At 48.7% G+C, this 12,958-nt stretch overlaps 1 protein-coding gene across 6 annotated transcripts in view; it reads right to left on the bottom strand.

Annotated features, from left to right (window-relative positions):
- Window positions 1–248: 248 nt before the first annotated feature.
- The window catches only part of NRG2 (neuregulin 2), a 162,263-nt gene continuing 149,553 nt past the window's right edge, over window positions 249–12,958 (bottom strand). For 3 of the 6 annotated variants that reach the window (XM_065030180.1, XM_065030181.1, XM_065030182.1), the window contains 6 exons: window positions 12,860–12,883; window positions 8,507–8,609; window positions 7,442–7,565; window positions 5,261–5,388; window positions 2,442–2,666; window positions 249–1,174 (listed from right to left, as the gene is read on the bottom strand). In XM_065030180.1, coding sequence (XP_064886252.1) covers window positions 517–1,174; window positions 2,442–2,666; window positions 5,261–5,388; window positions 7,442–7,565; window positions 8,507–8,609; window positions 12,860–12,883 — 1,262 coding nt within the window. In that variant the 3' untranslated portion in view covers window positions 249–516. The remainder of the gene's footprint in view (window positions 1,175–2,441; window positions 2,667–5,260; window positions 5,389–7,441; window positions 7,566–8,506; window positions 8,610–12,859; window positions 12,884–12,958) is intronic. The other 3 variants (XM_065030177.1, XM_065030178.1, XM_065030179.1) reach the window with 1 other exon arrangement.

Below are 12,958 nucleotides of genomic sequence, written 5' to 3'. Positions count from 1 at the left end.
TAAAGAATAAGATCATTAATAGCAGGGTACGGGGCAGAGTGGCGAGGCTGTTTTCTTCCGATGGAAGAGCGCCCTTGTGACAGGTTGTCGCCTAAACAAAAATCTATGATCTTAAAAATGCTACTGAAAGAAGAATCCTCAGCATGAATCCCAGCACTAGCATACAGCAAAAGGCACCACGATAGGTTTTTTTTTCTATTTTTAAGTAGTCAAAAATTGGCCCACTTTTTTTTAAACTTTATTGTTTGTTTTCTTTTTTTTTTTTTTTTTTTTTACTTTTTAATTTTCTTGGAAGCTGTAAATCAAGACATTACATATAAATAGAGATTCCCTATAAAAAAGTCATTGCCGTTAGCTATTATAAGACAACTTCGCTAAAATGAAAATAAACCATTTTATTTGTTATATTTTTTTTTTTCCCTCTTTTATATAAAATAAAAATATTTATTTTCGGGTTTTTTGTCTCCCTTTTTCCACCGCCTCCACGTGGGTTCCGTCTGCGAGGCCGGGAGGCACCTAGAGAGGATCCGGGTCTGGTTTGGGCGTCGTGTGCGCTAGGCTGCTGCGCCCGCTCTCCCCGTGGGCGCTGTGTCTGCTGCAGGAATGGTGAGTCCGGCTGTCGCCCGGCCGGTGCAGCACGGGCGACTCTGTGTGCGCCGCCTCATTGTTCTGAGTGCTTAGGAAGGGGGTGCTCTCAGCCACCAGCTCCTCGTCAGACTCGCTGTAAGAGGCGCTGCTCAAGGAGAAGGAGTCCCGGACGGCTCTGGCTCTGTGAGGGACGTGCCCATTCAGTTTGGATTTTTTCCACCGCCTGTTGCTGCTGGATGTTTTCTTTGGCTGCTCTAGCGCTGTGACGTATTCCTGTGTCGTCTCGTACTCGTCATCCTCCGTGATGCGGAAGGGGCTGGAGGGCAGGCTCCCCATGCTGTCGTTTAGGTAGGTCTTCCTTTGGTAGTAGCTGTCGTACCTCTGTGTGTCCTGGAAGGGGAGCTGGTACCGCCGCAGGAGCGGCTGCTGTTCCTCCACGCGGAAGCTGATGGGGGCTGCCGGCGGCAGGGAGACGGCGTGCGCCGAGTTGGGGGATGTAATCTCGAAGGTGGGCACCTGTGCAGCCATCGAGTAGTGGAAGTCGACAGGCGACAGGCGTGCTGGTGTGGTCAGGGCTGACACGTACCTGAAAGAAGCAACACCACCATTTGGACACCGAACAACTCCCAAAACCTCCAGATGCCCCCGTGTTCCGCCCAACACCTGGCGCAGGGACCCACGAGGCCTCCAGTGTGCCTGGTCCTGGAGCTCAGCACCTCCTGGGGAACCAGGCAGATGGACCTTGCACCACGCTGATGAGGCAGGATGAGCCGCTGGCTTCAGCGGGCACCTGGGCACCATGTACCCCAGGACTGGCGCTCCTGAGAGACTTGGTGTGCAGTTCCCACCCTGCATCCTTGCGAACCTTGCAGCTTCTCCCAGCAGGCTGCATCAGGACTTCCCCACCTCCCACCTGCCCGTCAGCTGCTTTCTGTTCCCTCTGGAGCTGCCAGGCTTGTCTCTGAGGAAGGTGCCCAAAATGCCCTCCACCTGCTCAGGCCACAGATGGGGAAAACCTGGGCATTGCTTCCTCTGACTCTCCAAAAGCCTCGATTCAGAAAGGCATCTACCTGCTTCCATCTACTCAACATCAGCGTGGCAACCCAGGTCTGGTCTAGTCCCTCTCCAAACAGCCCCTCCTTCAGCATCACCTCTTTCTAAGCCCCAAATTTTATTTCCACTCGATAGTGCCAATTGGTATCTCGGCTCATTTCAGGCTGCCCAAGCTCCCTAGCTTCTCGGATGCCTTTTTACCCGTGTGTCTTATGAAGTGTGAGACACCTGTATGAGCAGGGTCAGCCTGCCTGAACAGAGTGGGGACAGGAATGAGAGAGGAGATGCCGCCTTTCTCCTCTGCCCCAGGGACAAGTCCTAATGACTTGAAGGGTAACTGCCACAAAGTGGCTAACTAGGGTTGCCCATGGCCACCCACAGAGAGTGGAGCAAGGGTGAAGATACGCTGCTGCACCATGAGAAACCAGACCCGGGAAGAGGATGACAGTTGCTGCTTCTTGCCATCTGATGGTGATGCTTGAGTTGTCACCCCACCAGGGTATACACACCATCCACTATCTCAGCCTTTTTTTTTTCATTAGTTACTGAGTGCAGCCAAGTATTATCCTGCTCCTCTCATCCCTGTGCTCCTAAACCACATCGCCAGCAGGTGAGCAGGGTGCAGTGCTTGCTGCTACCCCTACCAGCGTGGCCTTCTGGGGCAGTGGCCTTCTCTGGCAGGACCAGAGCTGAAGTTTCTCCAGTCTCACCACAGGAATACACAGACGTTTTTGTCTCCAGCACAGAGAGCACAGCTTGCCTTTGCTGTGCCTGGGAAGCACCAAGGAGTGGGGTCTGACCTCTCGCTATGCGGTGAGTCCCGCAGAGAATCCACCGAGTCACGATACTGCGTCATGTGCCTCCGCGAGTCCTCGATGCAGAAGGCGGCCCCGCGGCGAGCCCGTGCCTCCATGCACGCAGGGCTGTTGCATTTACTGGTTCCCACTGAGGACAGCATTATCCCAGACTGGGAATCTGAAGTCAGGCTTTCCGTCCGCTCCAAGCTCCAGGTGTGGCTTTCATGTCTGTGGACCAAACCCCACATGGACAGTGAGCAAAGAAACCCCACCAAGGTCCTCTCCAAAAAGCCACATGCAGGCGCAGCTCACACTTGGCTTTGCACTGGTGTCCCCTTTCTCCCTCTCACTAGGATACATCTGGGCAGGGATGTCCAGCTTCCCATTTGCCTTTCTTTGCTTCTTCTTGGAGGTATGATTAGAGGGTAAAGAAAAGCAAACCAGTGCACACCAGGTATTTAACACACCACCTCCTGATGGCCGGGGATAGGATGGGACAGCTTCTGGAGGGAGGCCAGGGCAATTCTACTTTGTTCTTGTGAAGCATTTTGGGTGTGGAGCAACACACTGGCCATGCCAAGACAAGACCACAAAGGATCTTCAAAGGAGCCATCTGCATTGCTAAGTGACAGCCCCTTCAGAGATGCTACCAGAGAGGAGATGGAAAAAAACCACTCAAAATCACTTTGTGGTCAACAGACAAAAGCATGGCAAAGGTAGATCTAGACGTCCAGTTTCCACTGGTTTACAAAATATTTTGGCGGCAAAATGTGTTCAAGGAGCTATGATACGTCAGCTGGACCTTGCTCAGCACTTGGAGCTCCCCCTGCCCAAGGTCTGGTGCGAAGAAGACATCCCGCAAGGACTCTCCGGGGATGCATGGGGCTGGACACACACTGGTGGCCCACCCGTGCCCTGGCCACTGGGCTGACCCCTCTCCATAGCAGAAATACGTGATACATTAGAGCAACAGCCCCAAACTGAACTGCGCCAGGCAGGGCTGTGCAGGCCGAGGATTTTGGGTGGGTGTTTGCAGAAGAGAGCAGGCCTCATTAAGACTTCACAAGAACTTGTTAATTATTGATGGCTCCAGGCACATGCTCGGCTGCAACCACCACACTCATTTATAACTTCAAACGGTGTCCTCATTAGAGGCACCGATCAAATAAAATGGAGCCTGATTATGCCAGTAGTTTGCCTCTGGCATGACTTCAAGAAACACCTGCTTGCTGCACTTGACTAGGGAAGATTAGGTGGCAGGTAGCCAGGACCAGAGGCTATGCAAGGCAGGTTCCTCCCCACAGCTGTCATGTGCTAATGCTGCCCTCCAGACACACTTTTGCAACTTTAGGAGGTGCCCAGAGGTGGCCCTGGAGTCCCAGGACTTTGAAGTGAGCATGGAAGGCCAGCAAGGTGCATCTCTGCAGACACAGGAGCCTCTGCGTGCCTGGTTCAAGCTTGCACACATTTAGCCAGGGTTGGGCTGCAAGCGTTCAAGTCCAAAAAGACCTGGAGAACACACTGTCTAGCTCACCAGGGGCAGGATTTCCCTGGACAGCAGTCATTTCCAGCCCAGCAAGTCATTCTTGGCTCCTTCTCTACTTGTTGAAGGTCTAGACAGAGGAGTCCACTTGAAATCCTATATTCAATATCTGAAGTTGAGCTGATGCATTGTACACTGAGAGTACGGGCTCATCCCTGATGAATGTCTGACCCCCGAAGAAACCTTAAAGAGCCATCTTTAAGCTTTAGCTGAAATGATTCATTGCTTCCTGAACAAATGGAGACACAGACACTGGGCTAATGAAGTAAATAAGCCAGGACATCTTTCACTTTATAACATCCATGCACATCATTGACAGGCTGTAGATACAGCCCCCCGTACACCTCACAGTCAGTTTTCAAAGGCAAGTGCTTGCCTGGGGAAACACGGTCACTTACCGAAAGCAACATGAAAGCTATGTAAGAGGAAGAACCTGAACATCCAAACTGAAAACAGCACAGGACTTTGTCTAGAGCATTTGAAGGACTTCTCTGGCCATCATAAAAATAGGGAAACTCCATCTGCAATTAAGATGTTCTCGAAAATGCTAGGAACTTCAGGTTCTGAGTCATGCTGCTCTTCCCACCTCGATGGTTATTTTGATATGTAAAAAAAATCATGCCTCAAGCTGGGTATCAAGAATTATTGGTACTTTCTGGATAGCGCCAATTTTCCTGAGAGCTTCAGAAAGACTTCCAGTGAAAGCGGTGCCACCGCCTCGGAGGCTGATATTCCAAAGCAACTTTCTGTACTGTGATAAATTGCAGTTTTGTTTTCCCATGAAAAACTGTGACTCTCAAGTCAGACCCTGACTCTGAGAAACCGGCCAAAGCCATTTGTGATGTTTTGTGTACTTTGCCGTCCACAAGGCAAATACATTCTAAACATATCAAGCATAAAACAGATAACCCATGTGCGCTTAATGAATTGTTGCAGTTGCCCAGTGTGCTTGCAAACACAACTTGCAAAAACCTTTCCTAGACGAATCCTCTTGTTCGTGTCTGTGCAAAGCTTGAAACCACAACTTAATTTCATCTGAGTTTACAGCTATGTCAGTGCTGCACATTCCTGCTGGCACCTCACTGCAAGTCAAGACATTCCCACACCTCTCTCTAACCAGCTGTGACCCGCAGTGTCCACATGGCCTGTATGCCAGTGTAGTGCCAAACATCAAGTGAAAACAGAAAGAGGTGAAAGGAAAACCTTTTACTGGCTTTGAATCTCACAGCATCCTAAGGCAAACAGCGGGAGAAAGTTCGGGGAAGACGAGATACATCACCTCTGGCTGGACGTTGGAGTGGCTGTGGAGCAGTGATGAGATGGGGAGCAGGAGTGACTTCCCGAAAAGGTTGTCTCTGTTTCCCTTCGGATCACATGTTCAGTGGCAGAAACATTCTTAGAAATATACTGTAAAACACAAAGAGTCACACAGGTCAGCCACCAGCTTGCCAACACTGCCACAGCCAAATTCAGCTAGCTTGATTACTTCTGGTGAAATCACATAAGGACTGAGTGTAACAGGCAGCTTGACAGCCCATGGAAGGAGACAAAGAGGCTGGAGGCTCTTCTCAGCCTCTGCACTTGGAACACTGGAAAAGGGCTATGGCATGGCGACTGTAGAAGGGTTGTGAAGAGCCAAGGGGTTCCCCAGAGGACAGTGGTACCATGTGTAGCTGCTGACTAGAAAAACTTCTCTGCTCACAGGGGTTTATACACCCAACAGAGTGCCAGCAAAAAGACAACCACATGAGATCTGCTAGAGACACTGGCCCTATGGAAACACCAGGTGTAATCCAAATATTTATGCCATCTAGTGAGAAGCCCTGCTTTTCACAGGGACACTCTCTGGGAGAGTCAGGACTTTGGGCCCAGAGGGCTGTGGTTCTCAACAATTCACTTTCCCTCTTTATTTGTGGCTGGGTTTCAACCTAGCTAAATTTTAACATCCAAAGGGTGACCCAGCATAGGCTGTAACTGATTCATTGTACTCACTTCCATCAGTACTTCTTGTTTGAGTCTGTCTCCCCCCACCCTTCTTAGAATCATAGAATGGTTTGGGTTGGATGGGACCTTAAAGACCATCTAGTTCCAGCCCTCATGCCATGGCCAGGGACACCTTCCACTAGACCAGGCTACTCAAAGCCCCATCCAGCCTGGCCTTGAACACCTCCAGGGATGAGGCATCCACAGCTTCTCTGGGCAGCCTGTTCCAGTGCCTCACCGGGAAGAATTTCTGCTTTCTATCTTATCTAAATCTACCCTCTTTCAGTTGCAAGCCATTAACCCTTGTCCTATTGCAACAGGCATTGCTAAAAGGTCTCTCTCTAGCTTTCTTGTAGGCCTCTTTTAGGTACTGGAAAGCTGCAATAAGTTATCCCCAGACCCTTCTCCAGGCTGAACCCCAACTCTCTCAGGCTCTCCTCATAGAAGAGGTGCTCCAGTCCTCTGATTGTTTTCGTGGCCCTTCTCGTGACTCACTCCAACGGGTTCATGTCCTTCTTATGTTAGAGGCCCCAGAGCTGGATGCAGTACTCCAGGTGGGGTCTCATGAGAGCAAAGCAGAGGGGGAGAATCCCCTTCCTCGACCTGCTGGTCACACTTCTTTTGACGCAGCTCAGGATACAGTTGGCTTTCTGGGCTGCAAGTGCACATTGCTGGGTCATGTTGAGCTTCTCATCAACCAACAGCTCCAAGTTCTCCTTCTAATGACTGATCTCAATTTCTTCATTCCCCAGCCTGCATTTGTGCTTGGGATTGCCCTGACCCATGTGGAGGGCCTTGCATTTGGCCTTGTTGAACTTCATGAGGCTCACATGGGCCCACTTCTCAAGCCTCTCATCCCTTTCAATGCCTCAGTCCAGCAAGGCACTTAAGCACATTGATTGTCCTACTGAGTTCATGGAGTTTGATGGGAATCTCATGTGACTGAAGTCACAGATCCACCCTTCTGGATCTGGTCCTACATTCTTAGACGATTCTCACTTATGTGACAGTGACATCCCACCAGGACATCTCACCTTGCCCAGGATGCAACTCTTGGTACAGTCATGTGTGCTAACCCAGGGCTTTAGCATGACATGGTCACCGTGGCAGGTCTAGCCCCTGCCACACTGATCGCATTTGTCAAGTGGCAAAGTGGGGATTGATGGGATAGATTAATAAACAGGAAACACCGGGAACATCTCTCTTAGAGGAAAACAGGATCACACTTGATTCATCAAAACAAGCCTGTCTCAAGTGCCCTAATCTCATCCTGTGCTTCCAAGTAAAATCACGTTTCCCTTCAGATGTCTGTTTTGGAAAGGTTTCTATGCATACTCTCATCTCTTTACTGGAGTTTGTTAGTGTTTTGCTTCTCTCAACATGCACACAGGTATGTATGCACACGCATCCGTGTCAAACCCCTGGCGGAAAACAGGCACTCAGTAACGTGCAGGGAGATGCAGACAAAAGTTCTTACATCAGCCATTTGAATTTCCTCAGGATCCAAACGCGGATGGCTTGGCCCATTCGCAAGGCTCCTGTTCTGATGGGCAGGGCACATGTTCTGCCGTAGATGATTATGCATTTGTTTTCTCTGTTTCCTTTAAAAGAGAAAGGAAAAAAATTATTAGGAAGACTTATCTCATGGTGTTTTCTGCCCTCAGAGACACTTGGGAGAAGCAGATGAAGGAGAAGGCAAGTCTTGGACACACTTGGTGTTTCAATGGTGTTTGTGGAAAGCTGCAAAGAGGAAGAAACAAGACGTTCTGCATTTGTGACCTTCTGCTGCTTTTTGAAAAAAAGGAGAATATTTCTCATTATGGGAAACTGGGAAAGCTGGGTCCAGTGTCCCCTTTTGCAAGACAAGGCCCAGCACAATGCAGTGGAGCAAGGGGCACCATGGGGCTGGGAGCAGAGGAGAAAAGCGGGGACAACAGAAGGGGAAAGTAGGTCCTGGCTTGGCTTTGGTGGCAAGGCACTTGACCTATCCTGCATTGAGCACAAAGCAACAAAGCCTATCTGTGCCCCTGGGAGGGCATCTCCTCCACAAGACCCCTCTTGTCCCAGGGGCAGCCTGACCTCAGGCAAGGTGCAGGCTAACTAGGGAAAAAGGTGCTGTCCAGGCAGGGAAGGACGGTCATAAAAGAGGTCCCCAAGCCTCTTGTTCCATGAAGATTGCTTTGTAAATCCCTGAAATGTAAATAGCTGAGACCACAGCTCCTACACAACAGCCCAGTGTGCTTCTGCTGCCAGAAGATGAGCTACTGGCTTGGGGGTCAGCTCTTCCAGCAACACAGCAACACCTGGCTCGGCAAAATGATGCTGATTCGGGTGATAAGCAAACGGCCCCAGGAAAACATCCTGCTCAGGCACAGCCTAGTAGGTGCCTCCACTGGCCTCCTTCATGAGACCTTCCTGGGAATATAGTATCACAGCATGTACTTAAAATAGCATTTGGGTGAAGCGCATTAAAGTGTTAAGCATGAATGCTGCCACTCAGTAACCTCTGGCCAGTTATTGTCTGTTAGCCACCCATACTCACTTGGTTTTACAGTAAGCTACCACACAGACGATGCCCACCACAAGCAAGGCAACGCAGATTCCCGTGATGGTTAAAACTCTCTTCTGGTAGAGCTCCTCTGCCTCTGCAAATGGAGAGAAAGAAACCAGTTACAAACGGGGTCCAGCACCAGGGCTGTGTCTGGCTGCAGAGGAACCAGCACTACATGAGGGTAAGATGGACAACAGGGCTCAGTCAGACCTCCTACCAACCCACTGCCCGCCTCTGCTAGCTGCCCCGAACCTCAGACCAGCTGGCCAACCTTACCACTCAAGAGACCTTCACTCCTTCTGTCCCTCTGCACCTTCACCCTCTCTCCCTCAGCAGCTCACCCCTTCTGCACTCAAACATGCTTCTTCCTTTCTCTTTCTCTGCAGCGGAACTTGGTGACTAATCTCAAAAGGTCCCCACTACTCTCCTCTCCCCACTTCTGAGTAACTCAGTAGCGTACCAAAGAAGTCCCCAAGCATCCCCCACTCACCACGTACACGCATGCCCTGTGATGCTCTCATCACAGGCTCTCTGCTCTGATGGACTCAGAATGCCTTTCCTTGCAGCGGCTGCATGCCCTGGAGCTCAGCAGAGTGCTAGAAACCACTGAGCAACAGGCCCCAAAGCATGTAGGTGCTGAAAGGGACATCCTAAAACAGTCAGAAAGCAGAATGAGGATGGAAAAGTGATAGTGTGTAAGACAAAGAGAAGGGAGCAGACTAATTAAAATACAGTAACCAATTATAGGTATGGATTTTTAATGAAGCCCTAGGAAGCAATTAATTCAATTGCACCAGGTAACGCAGAAGCACACACCAAATTCAAGCAGCATGCTGCTGCTTCTCTCAAATATCACCATTTGTCACGGCCCACCTTTCAAACCAGAAAAGTCAGTCACTTGCATCAAAACCCAGACCATGCTGGCAATGAGGTAATTCATCCAAATGAATCAAAGCTCCAAGGAAATGCTAGGATGCCACCTGCAGTGTAACTGAACCACGTGTAGGCAGCAACCGCACTGCAAGGACACCTCTTCTTCTGTGGCTACACCAGAGCAGATGCTCTTCTTGGTGATATCCAGCAATCTCAGAGCAGCAGAGACGATTTGCTTCTCCAGCTGAATGACTGAGAGGAGGATTCAGTGCGCAGCTGCCATTAGCGTTTTAGTTTGGTATCTATTAATGATGTCCTTGTGCCTCCATACTATGTGTTAATGTTAAAGTCACTGGGGTTTGTGCCACCTTTAGTATTCATTGACTTATTTTTTTCATACATGTTAGCCAATAAAACCCATGCCATGGTTGCTGTGCTCAGCATGGACCACCATGCCACACTAAACACCTTGGACTGGCTATATGATACTCCATGTGCTACCAAAAAAGTGAAATACAAAACCAGAAAGGAAACAGGTCTGGTCCCAAAAACCTCCGGTCCCAGAAAATTTAGCAAAAAAACCCCAACAAAACGCAAGGTGGAAGCATTTAAACATTCAATATTTAGACTGATTCCAGCTTGCCAGTTTAGGAAGGAAAAAAAGTGCTAGGAAAAATGTTTATCTGTTGCTAACTCTTAAAATGGGAACAAAGAAAGATTCACTAAAGCAGGGGCTGAGAATGACAGCCCAGACATGAACATGCAAAAGCTGATCTGCAGGGCTTGCTTCACGCCATTGCTGCACAGGTACTCTTTAAAGAACTACATTTCCATCTGTTTGGTTAGTGCACTGGCCCTTGTCTGGACGAGGCACTCGGGGTGCAATGTCCCACTGCTCCCCAGAGAGGCGGCAGCTCCGGCTCCCCCAGCCTCCAGCTCCACAGTGCTGTGGGCCAGGAGATGCACGCCATGGGTCTCCTTGGGCTGAAAGTTACTGCAGCACCTGCTCAGAGCCATAATGTCCTGGGACCTACTCACAGAGTGGGGCTTGGGCGCTGGCTGACCTCATACTCCTTGTGCTTTACTGTGAGGAACCATGTGGAGCTGGTATGGGGAAAGAACTCACTCTGGGGTGAAATACCTCCTTCAACAATGCGTTTTCCCTTGCACAGATGCCCTACTCCAGGCATCAGCAACCATGGCAGACAAGCTTTCTTACTTTTCTTGTTTTTGCACACCTTTGGGACATGGATTCCAGCTGTACAGGTCTTTCTTTCAGACAGGACTTTCAGAGATTTTATCAGAACCAGGAAACCCAGCTAGGATCTTGTCCTGGTTACGGATGGCACCAGGTGAGAATTTTGCTACTACCCAGTAAAAACTACTTCTATATTACAAAAGAATTTTAAAAAGCTGGGTATGAAGTCAGTTTTCACCATGGACCCATCCTCCATCAAGCCAATTTTTTCCAAGATTCTTCACCAACTACATTTTTTGCAACAAAGACTCTTTTTTTGCAAGCATAAATCATTCCCTTTGAATCATGGAGGAGGAGAAATAGCAAACTATGGCTCTTTTTTTTCCTGTCACCTACATGATGAAATTTTTCAGCCAAGGCTCACACCACAGCCTCTGTTCTGGTGATTGTGTCAGTGTGGGACCCCAACTCTGGCACATCTGACTCCTGAACTTTCACCCGAATTGTATGGGGAATGTTTGAGCTCATGAGAAATGCAGATGTATCCTCGCTGCCCTGAGCTGACAGCTCTGCTGCGTGAAGTGTGAGTCTGTGCATCAGCGCTGCTAAACTAAACATTAAATGACCTGCTGACAGTCATGTAGCCTGGCTCCTAACATCTCATTAAAGCTGATGCCCAATAACACAGTGTCTTGCACAAAACCACGTCAACAGTGACAGAAGGAAAATAGGAGTATGCACACTATAATTCTGGATGTGAGAAGGTAAGATCCTGGAGCAGGACTTGTCCATCTGTGCCTGTATGCCCTACAAACACCATGTCTTCATCAGCAGCACTGTCACTCTACAGCAGCAAACACTACGAACAAACCGTGCGGTGCCACATAATGCCGACAGAATCACAGTCCAGCCATGGGTGTCACAGCAACGCGTGAAATGACAGAGAAGAGACGACTGCAGACCGGGAATGGGATGTGTGCGGTTCTGTGATGACGTTGACAATGGACGAGGAAAACGACAAAAGGTCAACAAAAAAGGGATGTCAAAAATCCTCAATTTTCAGGTTTATTTGAGTGTATTAGTATTAGCAGCACCACTTTCTCTGAAACACCTGACCACAAAACTCACACGTTTTCTGCAGCAGGGAAGAATCGCTGGGGGTTGCACACCAATCCCAGTGGGTCAGCACGCAAAATCTGGAGGAGACAAGATTCTCCAGCTTCATCTAGTGCATGTCCCTCCACCACAGGCAGCCGAGAAGACAATGTGGGATCCAGAAGTGAAAGTCTGGTGTCCCCATACCTCTAGCAAATGGAACTGAAATACCTTCATGTGAAGAGCTGCTCTGGCTGACATTGCCGGGTCAGTTTTTTTAAGTGGTAAAGATAAATTTCTCTGCTCTCATCTGGTCAAGTCCTCCCTGTGCTTGGCCGAGACACTCAAGGGAAACCTAGCATCAAGGGTTTCTTTTCCCAGGTGCTTCCTCAAGAGATACTTGATATATTTCTAAAAACAGACTGAGAAGAAAAATAATATGACTATGAGCAATAGGGCCAGAACAGAAAATTGTCCAAAGTGGCTATTTTTAGAGCATTTAAGACACTGCAGTGTTTTTCCAAACTCCAACTTGCCACTGTGATGCTCAGCTTTGCCCCGTCCACTCTCACGGGAGACAACTGACTTCCCTGGGCTCACTTCTTTCTAGACTAATTCTAGAACCATTGCCTCCTGGTCAAGAACAGAAATACGCAGTTAACCTTTGGGAGGATGGCAAAGCTCGTCCTGACCCTTCATAGGATTTGGTGGGGGTTAGTGGGTCTATGACGGCAATTTCTACAGAAGTCCCAATCTTCCTGAAACTTGCCTTCCCGCTCCTGGAATGCCTGCCCATTCCCAACCTTTTGGATGGACACAAACTCCAGCTTTTCAGTTAAATACACAAAAGCATGTTGAATGAGGAGACATGGCAATTGTAACGTCCCAGTCACGCCACACACACCAGGCTGCTGCTTGGAACAAAGAAAAAAGTGCTGCTAAAAATACACATTATAGGTTTACATTTAGATTCAGCATTTTTTTGTTGGTTGGTTTGGTTTTTTTTAGGGTTTTTGTTTGGTTGTTTTGTTTTGGTTTTGTTTTTAATCCAAACATCTATCTCGGTGCCAGCGAAGAGAACAGAACAGCTGATTTTTTAATCATCCCATTAAAGCCATAAATATAATGTGGGCAGCTCTTAATGGCTTCTGATTAATAAATGAATGGTTGTTCCATACCCTTTAATTCAAATCCAAGATGCTCTGCCAATGCAGAAAGAAGGAAGAGAAAGAGAAAAACAGGTCTGTCAGAGATCTCTAATACACAAACACACACAC

Source organism: Columba livia, chromosome 14, assembly GCF_036013475.1.
Source record: "Columba livia isolate bColLiv1 breed racing homer chromosome 14, bColLiv1.pat.W.v2, whole genome shotgun sequence".
NCBI classification, from domain to species: domain Eukaryota; kingdom Metazoa; phylum Chordata; class Aves; order Columbiformes; family Columbidae; genus Columba; species Columba livia.
Note: the sequence above shows the minus strand (reverse complement) of the source record. Positions and strands in the feature narration are given on the sequence as shown.